The sequence below is a fragment of the Puma concolor genome, chromosome A2 (assembly GCF_028749965.1).
Source record: "Puma concolor isolate L17-30 chromosome A2, mPumCon1.1.hap2, whole genome shotgun sequence".
NCBI lineage: Eukaryota > Metazoa > Chordata > Mammalia > Carnivora > Felidae > Puma > Puma concolor.
In genome coordinates this window covers 48,397,381-48,415,838 of record NC_141668.1, presented here as the reverse complement: position 1 = coordinate 48,415,838, position 18,458 = coordinate 48,397,381, and the positions used below count along the sequence as shown (strand labels likewise).

Sequence of the window (18,458 nt, the reverse complement as noted above, 5' to 3'; positions counted from 1 at the left end):
TTATTCGAGTGGCTTAAGGCAGTTAGTTTGGCTCATAGGGCCATTCAGTGAAGTTGCCTGAAAGTATTCAGCCAAGAGGGCCACCACGTGAGAAAGTCAGGGCAGTCGCATGCAGTGACCGTAAGTCTCACCGAGAAGCTGTGGGATTGGAAGCACCGTGATCACGGTCGGGGCCCAGGAGGACCCAAGGCCATGGCTTCTTGCCGGCACCAGAGTTTTTCGTTCATACTGATCAGACCCGGCAAATGGCACTCAAGCTTCTAACCGAAGACCAGTCAGTGCTTTAAGAAAACGTTTACTGTGTATTTATTGTGAATTTCCCTGATGGTAATTACAGAGCCTCTGGAAAATACAAAAAGATAAAAAGGAAATAAAAACGTACCCATTACCTCATTGTCTAAAAACAACACTTCTGAAATGTGGATGTATTTTGTCAAAGTCTTTTTTTCTAGGCATTTGTGTATAAATTTGAAGAAAATCTGTATTGCACTGAAAATGCAATTTTTATCATGTCTTTTTACACTTAGGAGCATATTCTTGTATCGTTAAGTTACCCAGAATACTCTTTCAAGTGGGTATATGAGATCCCATCTTACAGATCCACTGTGATTTGTTAAATATTTTGTTAAATAGATTTTGTTATTTTGCTACATCTTTTAGTGGTTTTCACGTTTTTCTGTGTGTGACAAATGCTGGCAGCACCTGTTTTTAGGTTGGAAAATAGAGGGGGATAGATTTTGGTCGTCTTGATGGAACCGTCAGCACTGTCCGTTGTACTTCTGCTGACATCTGACATCCCAGATGTGTGTGTGTGTGTGCACAGACACTCTATTATTGTACATGGGGGTGTGGTGCGATGCTTTGATACTTAAAAGTAGAGAAATCTCCAGGCTCCCCAAGAAAACTTAGCCTTTTGGGCACCAGCCCGTTAAAGCTTTGACATTTCCACCCAATACGGTTATAAAAATAATCGTGGGCACAGTTCACACCAGAGGGGAATCCATCGGTGCTGTGCTAAGTCCTGTCAGGTGCTGTTGAATTGGGATCAGACGTCTTTGATTACCTTCCCGCCCGCGGGCCACTTGGTACTCACGGCTGGTTCTCTTCTCTCTCCTGTAGTTACTGGGGCTTCCGGATGCAGACGATGATGCATTTGAAGAGTACAGTGCAGACGTGGAAGAGGAGGAGCCAGAGGCGGACCACCCCCAAATGGGGGTCAGTCAGCAGTAAACTTCCGAGGGCTCCCACCGAGGAGAGTAAACCCCCGGTACCTGAGGTGGGGTTGCGTGCTCCTGGGTTAGCATTTTGCGTTAGCACTTCGAAACAGGACGTCTGGCTCCCAGCATCCAAATTCAAACCAAGTACCTTTTTATTGACCACAAAATTTCTGGAATGAGCTTTGCTCAGAAGTGACCTGAAGTTTACTTCCGTTTCCGTGGGTTTCTATGGAGTTGTCTCGGTAGCCTTTGCCATTTTGAAGTTAGAGTCCATTTTGTGGCTGACCGTTCTCTCCTGAGTTTGTGTTGAAGAACTCACTTTCACTGACTCGAACGTAGAGAACTCGGAATGTATTAAGGATTATGTTTTGAGTCCTCACAGGTGACATTATTGAGGGGAAAAGCATGGCAGAGAAGAAATGCAGTCTGCACTTTTTACGTACTTTTTAAGTGTCCATGAGTGAAGGAATTTGCTTATAAGGCATGAGTTTTAATACCTAGTCATTAAACTGCACAAGTGCAAATACAAGGGCAGAAAAGGATAATCACTTAGCTTTGGATGAAGAGGGTAAGAGAGGCAAAGAAGCCTTTGCTTAAGTGTTCCGCCATCACTAAGTTACCTGGATAGATTGCAGCTGGTTCATGGTTAGGTGCAAACATGACTTGCATGTTCAATTATTTCAAAACATGCTAATTCCAAAGCCACTTTTAAAATCTAATAGCGGAAAATATAGATGGGGTGACATAAACTATTGATTTCTTTAAAATGTTTATAAACCGTCCCACATATGAAATGAAACATTTACGTTCTCTCTTTATAACCAGATGGCAACTTGTTAAATCATGAAAACATTCAGAATCCAAGTGCCACTTAAACTTTGAAGCCATAGATAGATTTAACGGGGAAATAAACCAGGATAATTTTTTTTTTTAATGTGATGGAATCCTTCTTTACTTTCTTAATTTGTCTTTTATTCTTTAAAAAAGAAAAGTCAAGAAAAGGATCCCACTGTATAATTTATTAAAAAAAACAAATGTCATCAGGTGCTTCGAGGAACCTAACTGCCGTGACTTTTTAAAGCGATAGGAACATGAGAATCTTTCAGTCGTGGGTTAGCTTGGTTCAAAGGGGGGAAGTTCTAATGATCAAACTACTAAGACAACTCACAGAAACAACTACTTAATAATTGGAAACACTGCTGTCAGTATTCAGCCAACAAATACGTTTCCAAGGGAAATCCTTTGGAACGCTAAGGTGGAGTTATGTAAAGTAATTCATTTTTTTGGACCTCTCTGCATCTCTCGTGCCGATAACTTAGGACGCAGAATGCCTCTTCCACAACCCTTAACTAAACGTAGCATCTGGGGTGGGAATTTTAACATGCACACACATGCCTGCGAGGTGGTCATAGTTTGGGATTAGAAATAAAAGCAGCAGCAGCGGAGAGCACAGAGCTTAGGGGAGTCTTGTGTATCTTCCAGGCATGTCAGTGTCAACCTGCTTAGCTAACATTTTCTGTTTAATTGATTGGTGCCGTGACGAGCACGGCTGCTTGTGGCAGAACCGCGCGCTGCGGTTTTAAGTCATCGGGTAAAACAATGTGGTGGTTTCCATCCGTGCTTTGGTACCCGCGTGTTTTTCCTTGCTTGGAAAAACCATATCGAAGGTTAGCCTCCAGTGGAATGATGTCCCTCTGAGTCGCCTGTTCACACGACACACCTTGGTGTTTCATCCAGCGGGGTGAGCGTATCCCGTGCTTTGCTCCCCGTGTTCCGACCGGCCCTGTACCCGAGCACGGGTGATTGTGTTCTGTAGATGCCACTCAAGTGTGGTGGCCTCTGTGTTGACACCGTGTTGACTCCACGGGCTGAAAGAGTAAGAATGACTTCTGCCACTGAAATGAAGAAGGTTGACGAGGGACACTGGAATTTTATACGGAGAGGCTCAAAATCTGAGTTTCCATATGTTCGAACATGGACGTTAATAGAAAAATGTATTTTATGAGAAAGCGTTTAGGCTTTGACCAAATGCGCTCTGGTATTATTATGTTAATGTCTCTGTTTATAAAAAACGGCCCCGAGGTCAGCTCAGCCGGTCACTGGGCTGAGGAGAAATCTCGTCTTTGTTCTGCCCCCGGGGTTGAGGATGCCATTGCTGCATGTTACTTATTTCCAAGGCCAGACCACTGAAGGCATCAGCACATCGGACTCTTTCCTCTCCAACTTCCTTTCCTCTGATTGTGCACACCCGCGCCCGTGCACACGCTCACGCCCACCTGGCTGTGCGTTGTGTGTGCGGGTCGCGTGCGGTGTCAGAGCTCGCCTGGTGCAGAGCTCCACCCGGATGGGTCAGCGAGGCAGGCCGCCTGCGGTGGTTGTCACGGAAGAGGTTCCATAGTTAGACACATTCCTGACTTTCCCGAACATAGAACACTTACGAAGAGGCAGTGTGGTGCAGCGGAAGGAGCGCCGGCCCAGGAGTTAGGACAGAGACCTGGGTTCTAGTCCTGGCTCTGCCGGTGACCATGTGACCTTGGGCAAATCACCTAACTTGCCTGAAACAAGGGTGTTTTCCCTTCCTGCTTCCACCACGGTCGCCCCATAACTGCCTTATGACGTGTGTGTGTGTGGAGAGCAACCGTCAAGGAAAGCTTTAGGGAAATGAGAAAGAAATACATTTTGAATCACGCCTAGATGCTAACCTGAGGATCCTGGCCACAGGACCACCTTGGAGTATGTTTCTGTTGGTCTGTGAATGTTGAAACCCCCTCAAGCGTGATCCCGAGGGGCTGATGACTTCCTGTCCCTTACACGAGAGGATAAAGTAAGGCTTCTGAAGATCTAGAAACACACTTGTCCCGGATAGGCAGGCTTCGTCATTGGAAGGCATAGCTTTTCCTTGTGCCCTGATAGACGGTGGCTTCGGAAGTGGAATAAGTTCCCTGAAGAGTAGCTGGAAGAGAGTGGAAGAGGAATACTTTTGCTTTTTTGCCGTGTCATCCAGTAGAAAGAAAAGCGCGAGAGAGAATGTGTGTGAGTGCGTGTAGATGTGCGAATGGTGGTGGCACATGTGTGGGGGGGTGGCGATGGGTGGCTTGTTGGTCATTGTGGGCCAGCTGTGAAGTCAGGCCTCTGGCGACGTGAAAAAACCTTGATCCTGGGTTTGAGAGACATTTTCCGTATGGCAACCGGTCCCTGTCTCTGCCTGATGGTCCTACTGAGCGCACTTCGGGGAACCGGAGAATGAGTTAGGGAGCCAGGGAGGGAGGTGGGACCCCACGCGATGCCTGCCAGCACCCCGGATTCAAGTACACGGAGACGTCCCCTCAAGTCTCCCAGGCTCATAGCAGCACGTAGGACTTTTTTTTTTTTTTATGTGACTAGAACATGAAAAGTCTTTGATTTAGGAATTCTCCTTGTGTCCTGGTTGCCAGAACCAGGTTTCGTGTCCTTCAGTGAACAATCTCTCTCCTCTCGTAGCTACTGTCATTTTTCACATACAAACGGAAACCTTTCCTCCAGCACAACTACGTCTCTAACTGTTGTGTCTGTCTCCTAAGAGCACAAAGCGGATGGACCTGGGGGGGGCTGTGCTTGCAGAGCATCGTCGGAACTCATATTTTAGAAATCTACCTTGCACGTGAAAATTCACAGGTTGGGAAACCGGTATGAACACATCTGATTTCCCACGGTTCGAGAGGCACATGGGAGCAGGCGGGACTTAATCTGGGGCGGGAGGAGATGAGAGAGGGTGAATGGGAGAGTTAGGGAGTCCGATTCTTAAAAGAAAAAGCCCGAAGGCAGTTATCACGTGAGGTATAGGAAAACTGTCTTCATGGCATTCACGCTAGGAGCCCGCTTTCCTCAAAGGGATGGCCTGAATGTTGAGAGGCGAGGCCTGTGTCGGGGGTGGCTTTGTGGCTTTACAGATGCCCCCCCCCCCCCCCCCCCCCGCCAAGGAGCCCGCGGGCGCGTCCTGCAAATATGGTGGAGTTTTCCTCAATAAGCCAGCCGTCAGCCAGAGAAGCCTGTCTTCCCAAAGTGCCAACGGATCTGGGGGCTCTCATCACCTGGCAGGCGGAACGTGAACCAGACTGGATCTTGCCCTCAGCGTGGAGGCGGCCGGGGGCTGGAGGGCAGAGCCCGCCCACTGACTCCAAGGTGCTTGAGGGTGGTAGAAAGAACACAATGAAATCTCAAGGGGCTCACAGATCCCTCTTCCCTGTAATGAGTGTTAACCCCGAAGAGGGGCCCCTGCCTATTGCTTCAGATGACCAGAGAAGCCTGAGAGTTTTTTGTTTGGTTTTGTGGTTTTTTAAAAAAATTTTTTTTTTTTCAACGTTTATTTATTTTTGGGACAGAGAGAGACAGAGCATGAACGGGGGAGGGGCAGAGAGAGAGGGAGACACAGAATCGGAAACAGGCTCCAGGCTCTGAGCCATCAGCCCAGAGCCCCACGCGGGGCTCGAACTCACGGACCGCGAGATCGTGACCTGGCTGAAGTCGGACGCTTAACCGACTGCGCCACCCAGGCGCCCCTGGTTTTGTGTTTTTAATTAAAAACTCATCCTCTTCCACAAAGAGCCAATTAGTTATCTTGGTTTTGTGACACCAGGTATGACACGAAAGGCTGAAGTTGCTTAGATTGTCTACAGCATATCTAAAACTTGCCAGAATGCCGGAGCCTCTGGTGTCCATGGCAACGTCGTGTCCATGGCAAAATATCTATAGCTCGTGTTCCCCGGACAAATTGTTAAATAATATGTTGTCGTCGATATTTTTATTTAAATGCGTATTATAAAAATAGAGGGCCCGTGAGCGTTACATGTTAGAAGCCTCATGTAAAGCACTGTGTGGCCGAATGGGCACAAGCCGTTGAGAGCGTGTGCCGGGCCACACGAAAATAAACATTTAATTTACTGAGAACTGGATTCAAATTCTTCGGTACTGCAGAGAAGGCGGATAGTCTGTTCTTTGTAAAACTGCCTTTCCCTGGTTTTTTCTTTTGTTTCGTTTTTGTTGCTGAAGAGTCATTCTTTAAGTACCTTCTGAGAGCCAGATGGATAAAGACACAGAGCAGTACCGTGCACCCCTGTCGGCTTTTTAGAGGAGAAAGCAAATCGTCCACCCTGGGGAAAATCCGACACTATCTGTGGGCCAGTCTTAATTGGTGTGTGAGAGCAGAGTTGAGTCATCTACTTGAGAAGCAAAATCAAGGAACAGTTTTGGGTTTCTTTTTCCTTAGGCAGAAACGTTTCATGCAAGGTGTGTATGCTTTCTTTGCCTTTATATTTCCTTTCCGCGGAATCTCTTGTACATTACAAAACTGTGAAGTGGGTTGCCAAAAAATTGTTGCCCTTTGTTTTAGATGCCTCCGGCAGTGTAAATCCTAAACCGATCCCTGTCTGCATCTGCACCTGCCTCTCTCCCCTGCGAGAGAGGATCTCATCCACCCATGTAATTACCATACGCTTGCTATTAAAGAGCCTTCCAAACTATGGTGGTGTTTGCCTCTTTTTTACTCCCTCCACAATGTTTGGTCTGAGAGGACACCTCATGTGACACAAACAAAGGGACAAAGAATGAGGACCGTCAGCTAGCTTGTGGTTGCCAGTGTCAGGGCTGGGTGGGAGATGGCCGGCGGGGGGCGGGGGGAAGAGAGGGAGAAGGCAGTTACGTGAACCACTGACATGATTCAAATGCTGTGGAATTTTGTGACATTAATATATCTGTGCTGATGTCGTGGCTGGTGTTTAGTGCTTTCCCAGTCTTCCTTCAGACCTAGTACTTTAGGTGTGTATACGATGGGTATGACAACTCTATTTTCCCCCATCATAGTGAGGAATCCTTTGTGGCACCGGCTGGAAACCTGTGGTCACTCTGTGATGAATGACCCTGTTTCCCCACTACTCTCTTCCCAGTTATGACTATCTCGTAAGCAGTGACATTTAAAGGATCTGTCCGAAGTTCGTGGTGAAGTCCCATTCTTTGATTAAGAGCAGGTTTCTTTCCCCAAATGAATAGGTCTCCATAGATTGTTAAATGAGATTTGAGATTGCCTCAATAGACAACAGCGTAGAGGTTGGTGTGTGTGTCTTAGATAATTTCATTTGCAGTTCTTTGTGTTTGGCACGGCTGTTGTCAGATTGGACGTGAGTAGTGGGCTGTGTGCAGGCATTCCCAGTCTCACTCAGTCAACGATTCTTTCTTTCTTTCTTTCTTTCTTTCTTTCTTTCTTTCTTTCTTTCTTTCTTTCTTTCTTTCTTTCTTTTTTTTTAATTTATTTTGAGAGAGAGAGGGAGGGAGAGAGACAATTCCAAGCAGCCTCCTCACCATCTGCATGACGCCCGATGTAGGACTTGAACTCGTGGAACCGCGAGATCACGACCTGAGCCGAAACCAAGAATCAGACACTTAACGGACTGAACCACCCAGGCTCCCCCAGTCAACGATGCTGACCTCAGCACGGTGCTGGCATGATCTTCCCCAGCCAAAGCCTTTCTTCTGGGGGAATTTCTTTGTGACTGTTATTTGATCACTTTTCACAGATAAACTTTTAAAAAAAAAAAAATGTTCATTCTTTTTGAGAAAGAGAGAGAGTGCGGGGGAGGGGCAGAGAGAGAGAGGGAGACAGAGGGTCTGAAGCAGGCTCTGCCCTGAGAGCAGAGAGCCCACCCGATGCGGGGCTTGAACTCATGAACCGAGAGATCATGATCTGAGCTGAAGTTGGACGCTTAACCGACGGAGCCACCCAGGTGCCCCCACAGGCAAACTTGTTAAAATGTAGCTCGACTCCTTTATCTAATTGCAGAGACCAGTGTTAGAAAGACCCACATTTCCCCCTTTGTGGTGAATCGTTCTGAAATCCATTGGCTGGGGGTAAAGGTTCTAGCCCGGGCTCCCCCCTGACCAGCGATGTGGCCGTGTCACCTCTCCCCGCCCCCCATCTTTGTCTCCTCATCTGTAAAAATAAGACTGTGGACTCATTTCTAAGTTCCTTCCAGGCACTAGCATTGTGGGGATGTGTCTCGTCTTGGCTAGTGGGGCTAGGGAGGGCGGGAAGCAACGTTTATAATGAAACTGTTGTCTCATGAAACCAGGACTGGGTGGTGACATTGGCAGAACTGTGTTTCTCTGATTTTGAGCCCATCTTCCTAGAATCCCTTCTAGGGGCCAAAATAGTGGGTGCACGTCAGCCCAGATGCTCATGTCCCAGGGTACTTTCTCCTGCCTTCCTACACTTCTCTTTGCGATCAATCCTGTGGAATAAAGAGCCACAACAAAAGAGGAAGATTTGGGGTATTTTGCTTTGGACTGTAACTCGCAGTCTCATTTCCTTTAGAAACGAATCTCGCTTCCATAGGAAAGTCAGGTCCGGCGGGACGCTTTTTTTTTTTTTTTTCCCAGTGTTCATTGTGGACATGAATGGGTTGAAGTCAAACAAAGTAAACCGAACTAAACCCACCACCCAGTATCTGGACCCTGTGCCGGGGTTTGGACCACGTACGGGCTTGACGCCTGTATGCGGGGGGGGGGGGGGGGGGGGGGGGGCGGTGTGGCACAGCGTTTTGCCTGGTGCCCTGAATCGGGGTGAGCGAACGTTCTTTCCCTTTGGCAGGCCTGGCCATCTGTTACTTTGGAAACCCCAGAAACGCATCCTGAGATAAGCTGGCACTGTACTTTTCCTCTTAGATCCGTAGTAGAAAAGTAACTCTGAAACGCTCTATCTCTGACCTGCCTTTTTTCCCTTTTGGAGCAGAAAACATTGACATTTATGAAAATCTGGGCCAGCCATAGTTAGGCAGCCTAAGAATGAGGTAGGCATTTCCTATTAAGTAACGTTGAAAGGAGCAGAGACATTTCCTCCTCCTTATTTTCTAGGAAGATACGGCAACACCACAGATGGAGAAACCGGCTGTAGAACGAAGCTGGTCCTTTGGGATGCTTTTTAATTGGAAGCCTCTAGAGGTCAGCACTGCATAAAAAAGGGCTTTCTAGTTCTGGGTCAAGCCGGCGCCCGGGTCTTGGTGGAGCGTTTGGGAGAGAAGGGCCAGCAGACCCCCGGCACGAGGAGAGAGGTGAAGAGCCGGGCTGTGTGTGGGAGAGCAAGGCAAAGGGTCCTTTCCCTTATACAAAGCCCTAACATTTGTCCTGGGTTGTTTTTCTCCCCCCCCCCCCCCCCCCCACTTCTCATCCATCTTTCCCTACAGCTCCCACACCCTGGTGGGCACACACTGTCAGCTCAATAAACACGACTTATTGACCGATCGATGAAGCGTGGCATTTAGCTCATTCGGAGAAGGGCTGGGGAGACGCCAAAGAGGAGATGGACGGCACAGTGCACTTTGCTTTGAGCGAGGGGAGGGGCCCCTGTGGGCCCCGGCGGCCCAGAGCCTTTCTCGTTATTAGGCGGCAGGCTTTGCTCAGCCCTGCAACTTGCAGTCAAACTTCAGGGTGCCATGGGCAGTGCTGGGACCACAGGTTTCCACTTGGAACCCCATCAGGCTCCCTGATGCTCCCAGATCAGGAGTGGGTGGGGAAGGCTTTTAGGACCCTTAGATCTGACCAGAACGGAAGTGGTTGGGAGCCCCCCAAAACGGGTTGACACTCCTGGGGCGGGGAGGGGAGACTCCAGGGCACGAGATGCAGTTGGAATATTCTTGGGCTGGAATATTCTCAGGCTTCACAGCCCGCCGCAGGCCAAATCCAAACCCGGAGGCAGCGTTGGGAGCTCCCCGTAGCTCCCCGTGGTGCCTCGGAGTTTCTTTTTAGCCCAAGAAGGACCAGAAAAGCCCTTTCTCTCTTCTCTCTCTCTTGTTCAGGATTTTTCGTGTTCCTGTCTCCTGAGTTAGGCCTAACCTAGCCCACAAATGGTGTTGACAGCTGTCCTTTGCTGGGTGATTTCACTGGGCCTGGGACCCACTGACGGAAAAGGGATATTAGTGGAAAGGACAACTAACATGCCGCACACACAACAGAAGCCCAGACTCCCCGGAAAAACGTCTTACCGGTCAGCGACTTAACGGCAGTCTCACTGCTACCATTAGGTTTCAGAATCATCCTGGTGAGTGCGGACAAGGCCCAAGGTTCCCTGCTCCCCAGTGTTGGTTGTATTCCGTGCAACTGACTCTTCGGGCGTCTTGTCGTGAAGCCGGCAGTGCTGAGTGAATAAATCCAAGCTGTGTATGGCATTACATACAAAACTCTATTTTAACAAACTTTTATAAAGCTCCTTCTGAGTACCAGATTAAGTAGCAAGCACAAAGCCCCTTTTAACTCCTCGTATCCTTCCAGCATAAGGTAGATGTCATTTGGTAGCCCCCTTTGACAGATAAGGAAACTGAGGCACACAGAAGTTAAGCAAATTTCACAGAATCACACAGCTAGTAAGTTCTGGAGCTGGGATTCGAACCAAGGCAGTTTGCCTTCAGAGCCCTTTTAACTGCTCTGCTCTGAATAGGGTCATCGGGGTTGGTCTTAACGTTTAATGAAACCTCTGGCTCTTTGCTCAGCACTGCGGAGGCCCTGCCCGTAAGCTTCACGCAGAGAACGCTAAACACTATTAGTCTGCTTGGTTGCTGTGCACAGCATGGACTAAAGGGAACGTTACTTTAAGTCTTTGCCTTGCCCAGGACCAGGTTGGCCATGCCCGGTGGATTAGGGTGCTAACTGAGACATTTTTTTTTTTCTAGTATCCATGTGGTGGCAAAGATTTAAAAGTGATTGGAAGAATTGGAACAACAGGCTTGTTGAAATAATTTAGTAAATTGGTAAGACAAGAGGATCTCTAGGCAGGTGTGCGGCTGTGGGGACAACCAGTACGCTGTCCTTTCTGTTCCCTTCTTTCTAGGTCTCGCCCCCTGAATGGCCCTTTCCGGGGCTGTTACAGATTCTTCTAATAACAGAAGAGGCTATTACAGACACCTGGTCATGAAGAGGCTTTTACCCAAGCTTGCCCTGAAGTAGCCAGGCGCGTAATTCGCTCTGTGGTCAGGCCAGGACCTGAGAGCAGGGAGAAAGCTCTCCTTGTCCGCTTACCCCTCATACCAGTCACCACCACACACTGGAGACTTCTGTCTCCATGTATCTCCCTGGGTCGTCCCAACACGCTTCCAGCCCCCCCGCCCTCCAGCCCTTGCCTTCCGCCTCTGTGCCAAGACAGCAGCGTGCACCCCGTCAATGCCCCCAGCAATGCTGCTTGTCTTAGCACGGCTTTGTGCAGACTGCCTGGAAATCGAAGGACGCGTTGCAAAGACAAAGTCAAGTTTGATTTGGAGCTCGTGTTCTTGTTTGGATGACCTCCACCGTTGTTTCCTCTGCAAATGCAGGGGACAAAAGAGCCGGCCAGGTCATAGCCCGTAAGAAATGTTGGCGTCCCAACCCGGCCTTCCTGGGTTCTGAGATCTCGGGTGGCCTCACGCAGATTCCCCCGTGATTGGGACCTTGTGGTCTTGGCACGCCGGCGTGGGCTCGTAGGCTCGTGGCTGCAGGGAGAGTGTGCGGCACCCCGGGAGCAGCGCTTTCCCGTTTTCCAAACGATGTGCAGCTGAAGGGAAGAAAAGCAGAAAAGGTGAGTCAAAAACACTCCTGTGAAAATGGCAGTTCTCCAGGGATCACTAGGCTGCGCAGGTTTGGAAAGAGAAGGGCACAGTGTTACATTGTAACGAAGACAAAGTTGGTTTTCTGGATCCGGCTCCTGCTTCCCACAGGGCCTTGGTCTTTTAAATCTGTAGTTTCTTCTGCTTAGATGTGTGAAGGGCCACTTGGAGCCTTAGGCTGCAAGGGCAGTGAAAATGCAAACCGTTGTGGAGGATCAACTTTAACCTGGGTCTGGGGAGTGTCAGGGCTTAACAGTTTCTGACTGCAATATTCCTTGTCATCAGAAATAGAAATCTCATAGCTCGAGAGGACTTCAGCTACAGTCTCACCCCAAATCTCACTCTGCGATAGGATTTCAAGTCGCATGCACCCTTGAGGGCTGTGTCAGGGTCTGCCTCTCCCCCGACCGCACCCCTCCGTTCTCTCCTCCCCAACCTTGCCTGACATCGAGCACTCTGTACGTTACAGTTTATCTGCATTTAAAACGGGGATATAATTACGTCCTTTACTAGACAACGCTATGTTTTCAGAAGCAGGTGCTTTGTATTTGCGAGTGGCCTTAGCTTCCAAAGGGTACTCAGAGGAAAGTCCCAGTATGCAAAACAACTGTTGGGTAACCCAGGCCACTTGTGAGCTGGCTTGCACGGTGTCACTAAAACCCGTGCTTTGGCGGAGGAGTTGGGTCATACTTCGTGATAGAGCTGGACTGTCCTGATCTCTTTTGATTCCCCCTTCCTTCGAAGACTATTTCTGACTCTTGCCAGCTCCCAAACGGCTCCTATAACTGGTTACAAGAAGGGCTAAGTGGGATGATAGGACTGATTTGGGGTGAAGCTCTTTTTTTTTTTTAATTTTTTTAAGTTTATTTATTTATTTTGAGAGAGACTGAGCCAACATGAGTAGGGGAGGGGCAGAGAGAGAGAGAGACAGAGAGAGTTAATCTCAAGCAGGCTCTGCACCATCAGCACAGAGCCTGACACAGGGCTCGAACTCACGAAAAGTGAGATCAGGACCTGAGCCGAAACTGAGAGTCAGACACTTAGCCAACTGAGCCACCCAAGCACCCCTGGGGTGAAGCTCTTGCCGGGCTGGAAACATAATCTGGTGCCCTCCTCATGAGAGAGGTGGGTGGGAAGCATCTCCCCATGCAGCTCGCGAGCTTTTGGAAAAGATCTCTCATCCGGAAGCAGGCCAAAAATGTCATCTAACTCCGTGCTCATGAACTCATCAAACCCACCCACATGGTGTGTTCTCTTCAGAACTGGGGCCAGCCGTCTGCGTCATGCGTGAGAGAGTATTCCCCAAAGTGCACTTCAAACCTTGCTCTGACCCCGCAACTGTTCAGCTCTGGAAGAGTGCCGACAAAATTGGCCACGCGCTCTGGAAAATCTCATTTGGAAGCTCGTGTTGGTGAGTCTGGATGGGATTTTGACCCAATGGACGCGGGATAGGGTATTCTACTTGCCGCTTGGAGTCTACCCCCCCCACCCCCCAGGGACGGCCCTGCCTGCTGCTGAGGGAGAGGGCTACAGATGTGGAGCGGGGCGCAGCGGCTGCTGGGAAACACAATGACCTCGGTCTCTTGGTCTGTCATTAAGACAATGGCACTTTTGTGCATCCTCTAGAAATAGAACTTTTCATCTGGCACCACAGCGTGCTACATTCTGGAGCAGTGATGTCACAAGAAGGCAGAGACTAGGGGATTCATCCTCCTAGGCAGGGTGACTGACACTGTTTCCCGATCTCCGCACATTTACTGATGTCACCCATTTCCCCCAAACCACAGCGGCCTCGGGGGGTGGAGAGAATCACAACGAAAGGCAGATTCTCATGTCTGTGGCTCTGAAACTTACTCTGGGGATTCCCAGCCCTTCTCTCTCCCGTTCCTCCCAAATAGCCCAGGCTGTTGCTTGAGATGTCTCTTGTATGTTTCACAGGCTCGCCTTCACTGGTACCCGGTGTTCTCCTTTCTGGCTTTAACTCACGGCCGTTTCTGCTAATGCTGCACAGCTCCAAAGCGTAGCTGGGCTGGGACAGGCTCAGTCACTGTCCACCAAAGGTACCCTCCTTGTGCCACTGCCTGCCAGTGTGGGCCCCGCGGCCACCGGTCCAAGGCGTTGAGGCCCTGGCCGTGTGGTCCAGGTTGCTGGCAACCATGCAGGTGCTGCCCTGGTGACAGCCTGCTCTCAGTTTGTATTTATCTGTTAATCCAGCCACTCACCAGAGGAGTCTGAGTCCCGAAAGTTCAATGTGCTTCTGCATGACGGGCTCAGAAAAAGCTTTTATCCAGCCTTTCCCAAGGTCACCCTCCAACGTTAGTGAGCCTGGCATGTCAGGCCCACGGAGGCTCATCAGCCCCTCCTGGAACAGGCTCTTGAAAGGTCTACCTGTCCTCGACCTGGTCAATCTGTCCAGAAATGGCAGAAGCTGGAACTCGCCATCCTCCTGTATTAGGGTGGGTAGGTGCCTCGGGTGACCCCCACCATGCTGAGTGGGGGGGCAGGGTTTAGCCAGGACTGGAAGGCTCAAGGTCCCGTGATTTGAAGTATCCTGTGCCACACAGGAAGTACTTTAGTAAAGACATGAGTCAGGTGACTCCACACTGTAAAAGCTATTATGCATAGAGTTGACCATTAAAAAGTGATTTCTTGGGGCGCCTGGGTGGCTCAGTCAGTTACGTGTCTGTCTTCTGCTCAGGTCATGATCTCCTGGTCCATGAGTTCAAGCCCCCTCGTTGGGCTGTGTGCTGACAGCTCAGAGCCTGGAGCCTGCTTCAGATTCTGTGTCTCCCTCTCTCTCTCCCCCTCCCCCGCTCACGCTCTGTCTCTCTCTCTCTCTCTCTCAAAATGAGAAATACACATTTTTTTAAAAAAAGTGATTTCTAGATCCTCAGACTAACAAAAGCCTAGGCCACCAATCAGGCTTTTAAGTGGGGAGCCTGTGAAACGGGCAGGTTCTTGGACTGGTGCCCCCAGGGCCTGGTGAACACGGGCAGCTGTGTGCTTACAGATATTCCAGGCGGTGCTGCCTCAGGTGGTCCACACTCGGAGAAACCCTGCGGTTGAGCTGGCCTCCAGGCTAGGAATCATTCACTGTGTTGGGAGGGAGCCAAAGACTCACCAGGCAGTCCCTGTGTGCCAGGCGCTGGGCAAAATGCCTTCATGGTCCTAACGCATCTTTTTCCACAAAGAGAAAATCCTTATAGAGATGCCACAGTTTTGTCTCCATTAAAATCTCATGACTTGGAGAAAAAAAAAAAAAAAAAAGCCACTCCTCTAAGCTCACGTGGTGGCAGAACCGGGAATAAAAGCCAGTTTTGTCTAATTGCAAAGCCTTAGTCTCTTGTCACAAGACGTCACGCTGATCTTGCGGCATTTGGGGAACAATAATGGGCAGAGGCCAAGTTGTATTTGTCGGCGGTGCTTTTTTACGGCTAAAAACTATTAACACCACCCTCAGTACACGGCAAAGAAATGAGAAGATCGTAAAGAGACCGGAAGCCTAAAGAACCGAGGACCCCCTGAAATTCACGACACTCTCCACAATATAAATGTACCATCCAGCGGGCCAACTGAAGACGACATTTCCCACCAGATTATAAGCTACATACGGGTAGAGGTGCTCTCTCTTCCGCTCTCCACGTATCCCCTGTGCTTAGCACAGTCCTGGCATGGGGTAGGCGGTCACGAAACCTTTGTGGAATGAATGAGTGAATGAATGAATGAGGTATGGGGAGAAGAAAGAAATGTTCCTCTTTCTCTCAGGAACGTGGAGAGACTGCTTTGCTCTGAGATTGACCTGCTGTCGCTCACTCATGCATGGAAGCACACAGACCCTGAGACACAACCTTCAGGGACCTGCCTTTATCCCTACAACTCAGAGAAACTGTGTCCAAGAGTTGGTAATGTTGTTGGTTAAGTCTCCAAGACTTTTGCGTTTTACCAGGGGATGGGAACAGCAGCGGGTGGATGTCCCAGGTCGCTGTGCCCGCGATCTCATGATCCCTGAGTGACCGTCAAGGACGTGCCAGCAGGAGATAGGAAAGTCATAAAGCCAGATGCAGCCCTAGACGCATCCTGGGACACATCCTTTCCCTGGTGGGAAAGACACATCCTTTCCCTGGTGGGAAAGCAAGAAATGTGCCGTGGCCCTTCCTGCCTTCTGCGCGATAGCTGACCTAGGATAGAGGCTGCCCGAGACACAAGACACCCACTTTCTGGTGCTCTCCAAGGCTGCCTGCGTCTACACCATCTCGGAGAAGACTCAGAAACTGCCCCATCCCAGCAGGACAGCCCAGGAGCAGAAAAATGCCCTAGGTGCCTTCTGGGCATGGTGAGAAATCAGTATGACATTTGCTCTATCAAACTGTCTTGATCGTCACCTTCAAGAAGATGGAATCTTTTGGTGCCTCTTTTCCAGCCTCCATGGTATGAAACTCCAAATCAATCAGAAGAAAAAATCTGGAAAGAACATAATGCCTTAATCAGCTTGGGCTGCTATAATAGAACACCACAGACTGAGTGGCTTATAAAAAAACAGCAATTTATTTCTTACAGTTCTGGACGTCCAAGATCAAGGCACCAGCAGATTCAGTGTCTAATGAGGATCTTCCTCTTGGTTCATGTGTCCTCACATGGCAGGATGGGTTGAGGGAGCTTTCTGGAGCCCCTTCTGTAAGGGCACGGATCCCATTCACGAGGGCACTGCTCCCGTGACCTCATCACCTTCCAAAAGTCTTACCTCCAAATACCATCACGTTGGAGATTAGGTTTCTACGTATGAGTCTTGGGGGAACACGTTCAGTTTATAGCATAAAGTCACCTAGGTTTCTGCATCTAGAATAATGTCCATGGGCCCCCCCCCCATCACCTGTGCTCAGTCACAGGAACTCTCGGGCTTCTTTTTCCCAATTCTCTCTTTAAAAAAAAATCTTCCGAAATACTCACCACCACCCCCCCACCCCCCGTCAGGCCCCAGAATTTCATGATCACCAAGGAAGGAAGTGGGGTGGGTCCCTGAAGGCCTCACAGGCCCGGTCCACCAGTGCTGGGCCACCGATTCTGTGAAAGCTGTTGGCACAACTGGCCTTTGAGACCCAGTGTCCTCAGAACCCTGTTTTTGTCTTGCTTCCTCTTTTCTTTTCCGGTCACTTCATTCCAACTGGTTGTTCCTTTCCTACCCCTCTTCCACCTCCCTTCTCATTACTGCACTGACATATTTCCCATTACGGGCCCGCCTTTCTCCCTGGTGACCTTCGAGCAGGCTTTGACTCCCAGGTGTGGTAACCAAACGATAGCCTTGACCCTTCTGCTTCGGACCCCACAGAAGACCGAGTGGCGTTTCCCTGCTATTTCCAAAGATAGGAACTGGGATTTTTGACTTGAGAGAGCTGCATGAGGGCTCTGACACCTTCTCGAAGCCGGGCCACTAGGGGGTAGAACTGAGTTCTGATTGGGACCGGTTCCCCCTGCACTATCTTCCAGTCGTGTCTGTGTTGACCTCAGGGAGCACCAAGTCGTGCTAATTAGCGTGTTCACAAAAGACACGACTGGAATCACTGTTCAAGAGGATCGGTGAGCCTGGAGTGATTCGAGAGTCGGGTTCATTTACCTGCCAGTCAAACAAAACCTCCAAGCTGCCTGGTTTCCCCGTAACACTAACCGCAGCCGCCTTCAGGAGGGGTCCGCCCCAGTGCTGGTTGGTGACGGCCCCAGGCTACGGGGTTCTCTGCCCAGCAGCGGCCCCTCTGCCCAGATTATCTTTCCCTACCGCGCCTGCAGCTGGTCCTGCGCAGAACGCATAGACGTGGTGTGGATGCCGCTAAGACTGCTAGTCAGGAAGCCCTTGCAAAGGACTTCTATTTTTAGAGAAGGCATTCCTCTGGCGCTCAGGCGCTCTCCGGCCTGCTGAGAAGTCGGCTGCCCTTCCCAAAGGGCAAGGCTGCAAACCTCCTCTGCCGCAGAAAGGCGTTGTTCTGCCACAAACAATGGTAGGGTGGCCCTGGCACGATGTCAGATGAGTTGATGGCAGCTGGTTATGCGTTCCCTCTCTGCGTTGACAGCTGAGCCCCGCCAGATCCAGAGCAGTCTTGGATTTGGGTTTTGGAGGATGAACCACACCGAAAGCCAGGGATGGTCTAGCTCCAGTTGGCTTAACTAAGGAAATGGCCATAAGCCATAGGTTGTTATTTAGTTCTGGCTGCCTGTGTCTTCAGGGGCAATGTAATTGCTAAATGCGGCCGAACGGGCAGCCAGGGCCGGCGCAGGGCAAGAGTCACGGTGGGCAGCCGGGTGGCCGTCCTGGAGGGAACTGCGGTAGACGGCCGGGCTGTTTCAGGTAAAAGCAGAAAGGGCCACAGCTCTGCAAGTGAGCGCTATCCGTGTCCTTATGCAGCCTCACGTTTTCATTCATCGGTTCACCTGGACCGTACCTGGGATGCAGAGTAACCGGCCTTGTGGTTGAGAATGGGCGCTTTTGAGAAATACAATCACGCTCCAGTCCAGCCCGGCCACTTACTCGTGCTGGGACTTGAAGCCAGTTAACTTAATTTCCCCAGTCCTCAGGTTTTCCATTAGTAATTTGGGATAGATAACCCAATAGAAAAACAAACCAAGAAAACAGAGAGGCGACCCACTGAGGAAC

General features: G+C 49.8%; 1 protein-coding gene and 3 long non-coding RNA genes across 4 annotated transcripts in view; 2 read left to right on the top strand and 2 right to left on the bottom strand.

Moving 5' to 3' along the window:
- Positions 1-6,715, top strand: part of MTURN (maturin, neural progenitor differentiation regulator homolog) — a 29,158-nt gene extending 22,443 nt beyond the window's left edge. Inside the window, exon 3 of the mRNA XM_086693463.1 lies at positions 1,120-6,715. Within this exon, the coding sequence (XP_086549589.1) occupies positions 1,120-1,230 (111 nt within the window). The 3' untranslated portion in view covers positions 1,231-6,715. The remainder of the gene's footprint in view (positions 1-1,119) is intronic.
- On the bottom strand, positions 5,757-11,322 carry LOC147583156 (uncharacterized). Its single transcript, XR_015245890.1, has 2 exons — positions 10,226-11,322; positions 5,757-7,605 (listed from the first exon to the last, which is right to left on the bottom strand). It is a non-coding gene; the product is annotated as an uncharacterized LOC147583156 (long non-coding RNA).
- Positions 8,772-10,425, top strand: LOC147583157 (uncharacterized). Its single transcript, XR_015245886.1, has 2 exons — positions 8,772-9,185; positions 10,040-10,425. It is a non-coding gene; the product is annotated as an uncharacterized LOC147583157 (long non-coding RNA).
- Positions 11,323-11,482: 160 nt separating the features above from the next.
- Positions 11,483-17,828, bottom strand: LOC147583155 (uncharacterized). Its single transcript, XR_015245885.1, has 4 exons — positions 17,427-17,828; positions 16,371-16,487; positions 16,198-16,276; positions 11,483-11,763 (listed from the first exon to the last, which is right to left on the bottom strand). It is a non-coding gene; the product is annotated as an uncharacterized LOC147583155 (long non-coding RNA).
- Positions 17,829-18,458: the final 630 nt, after the last annotated feature.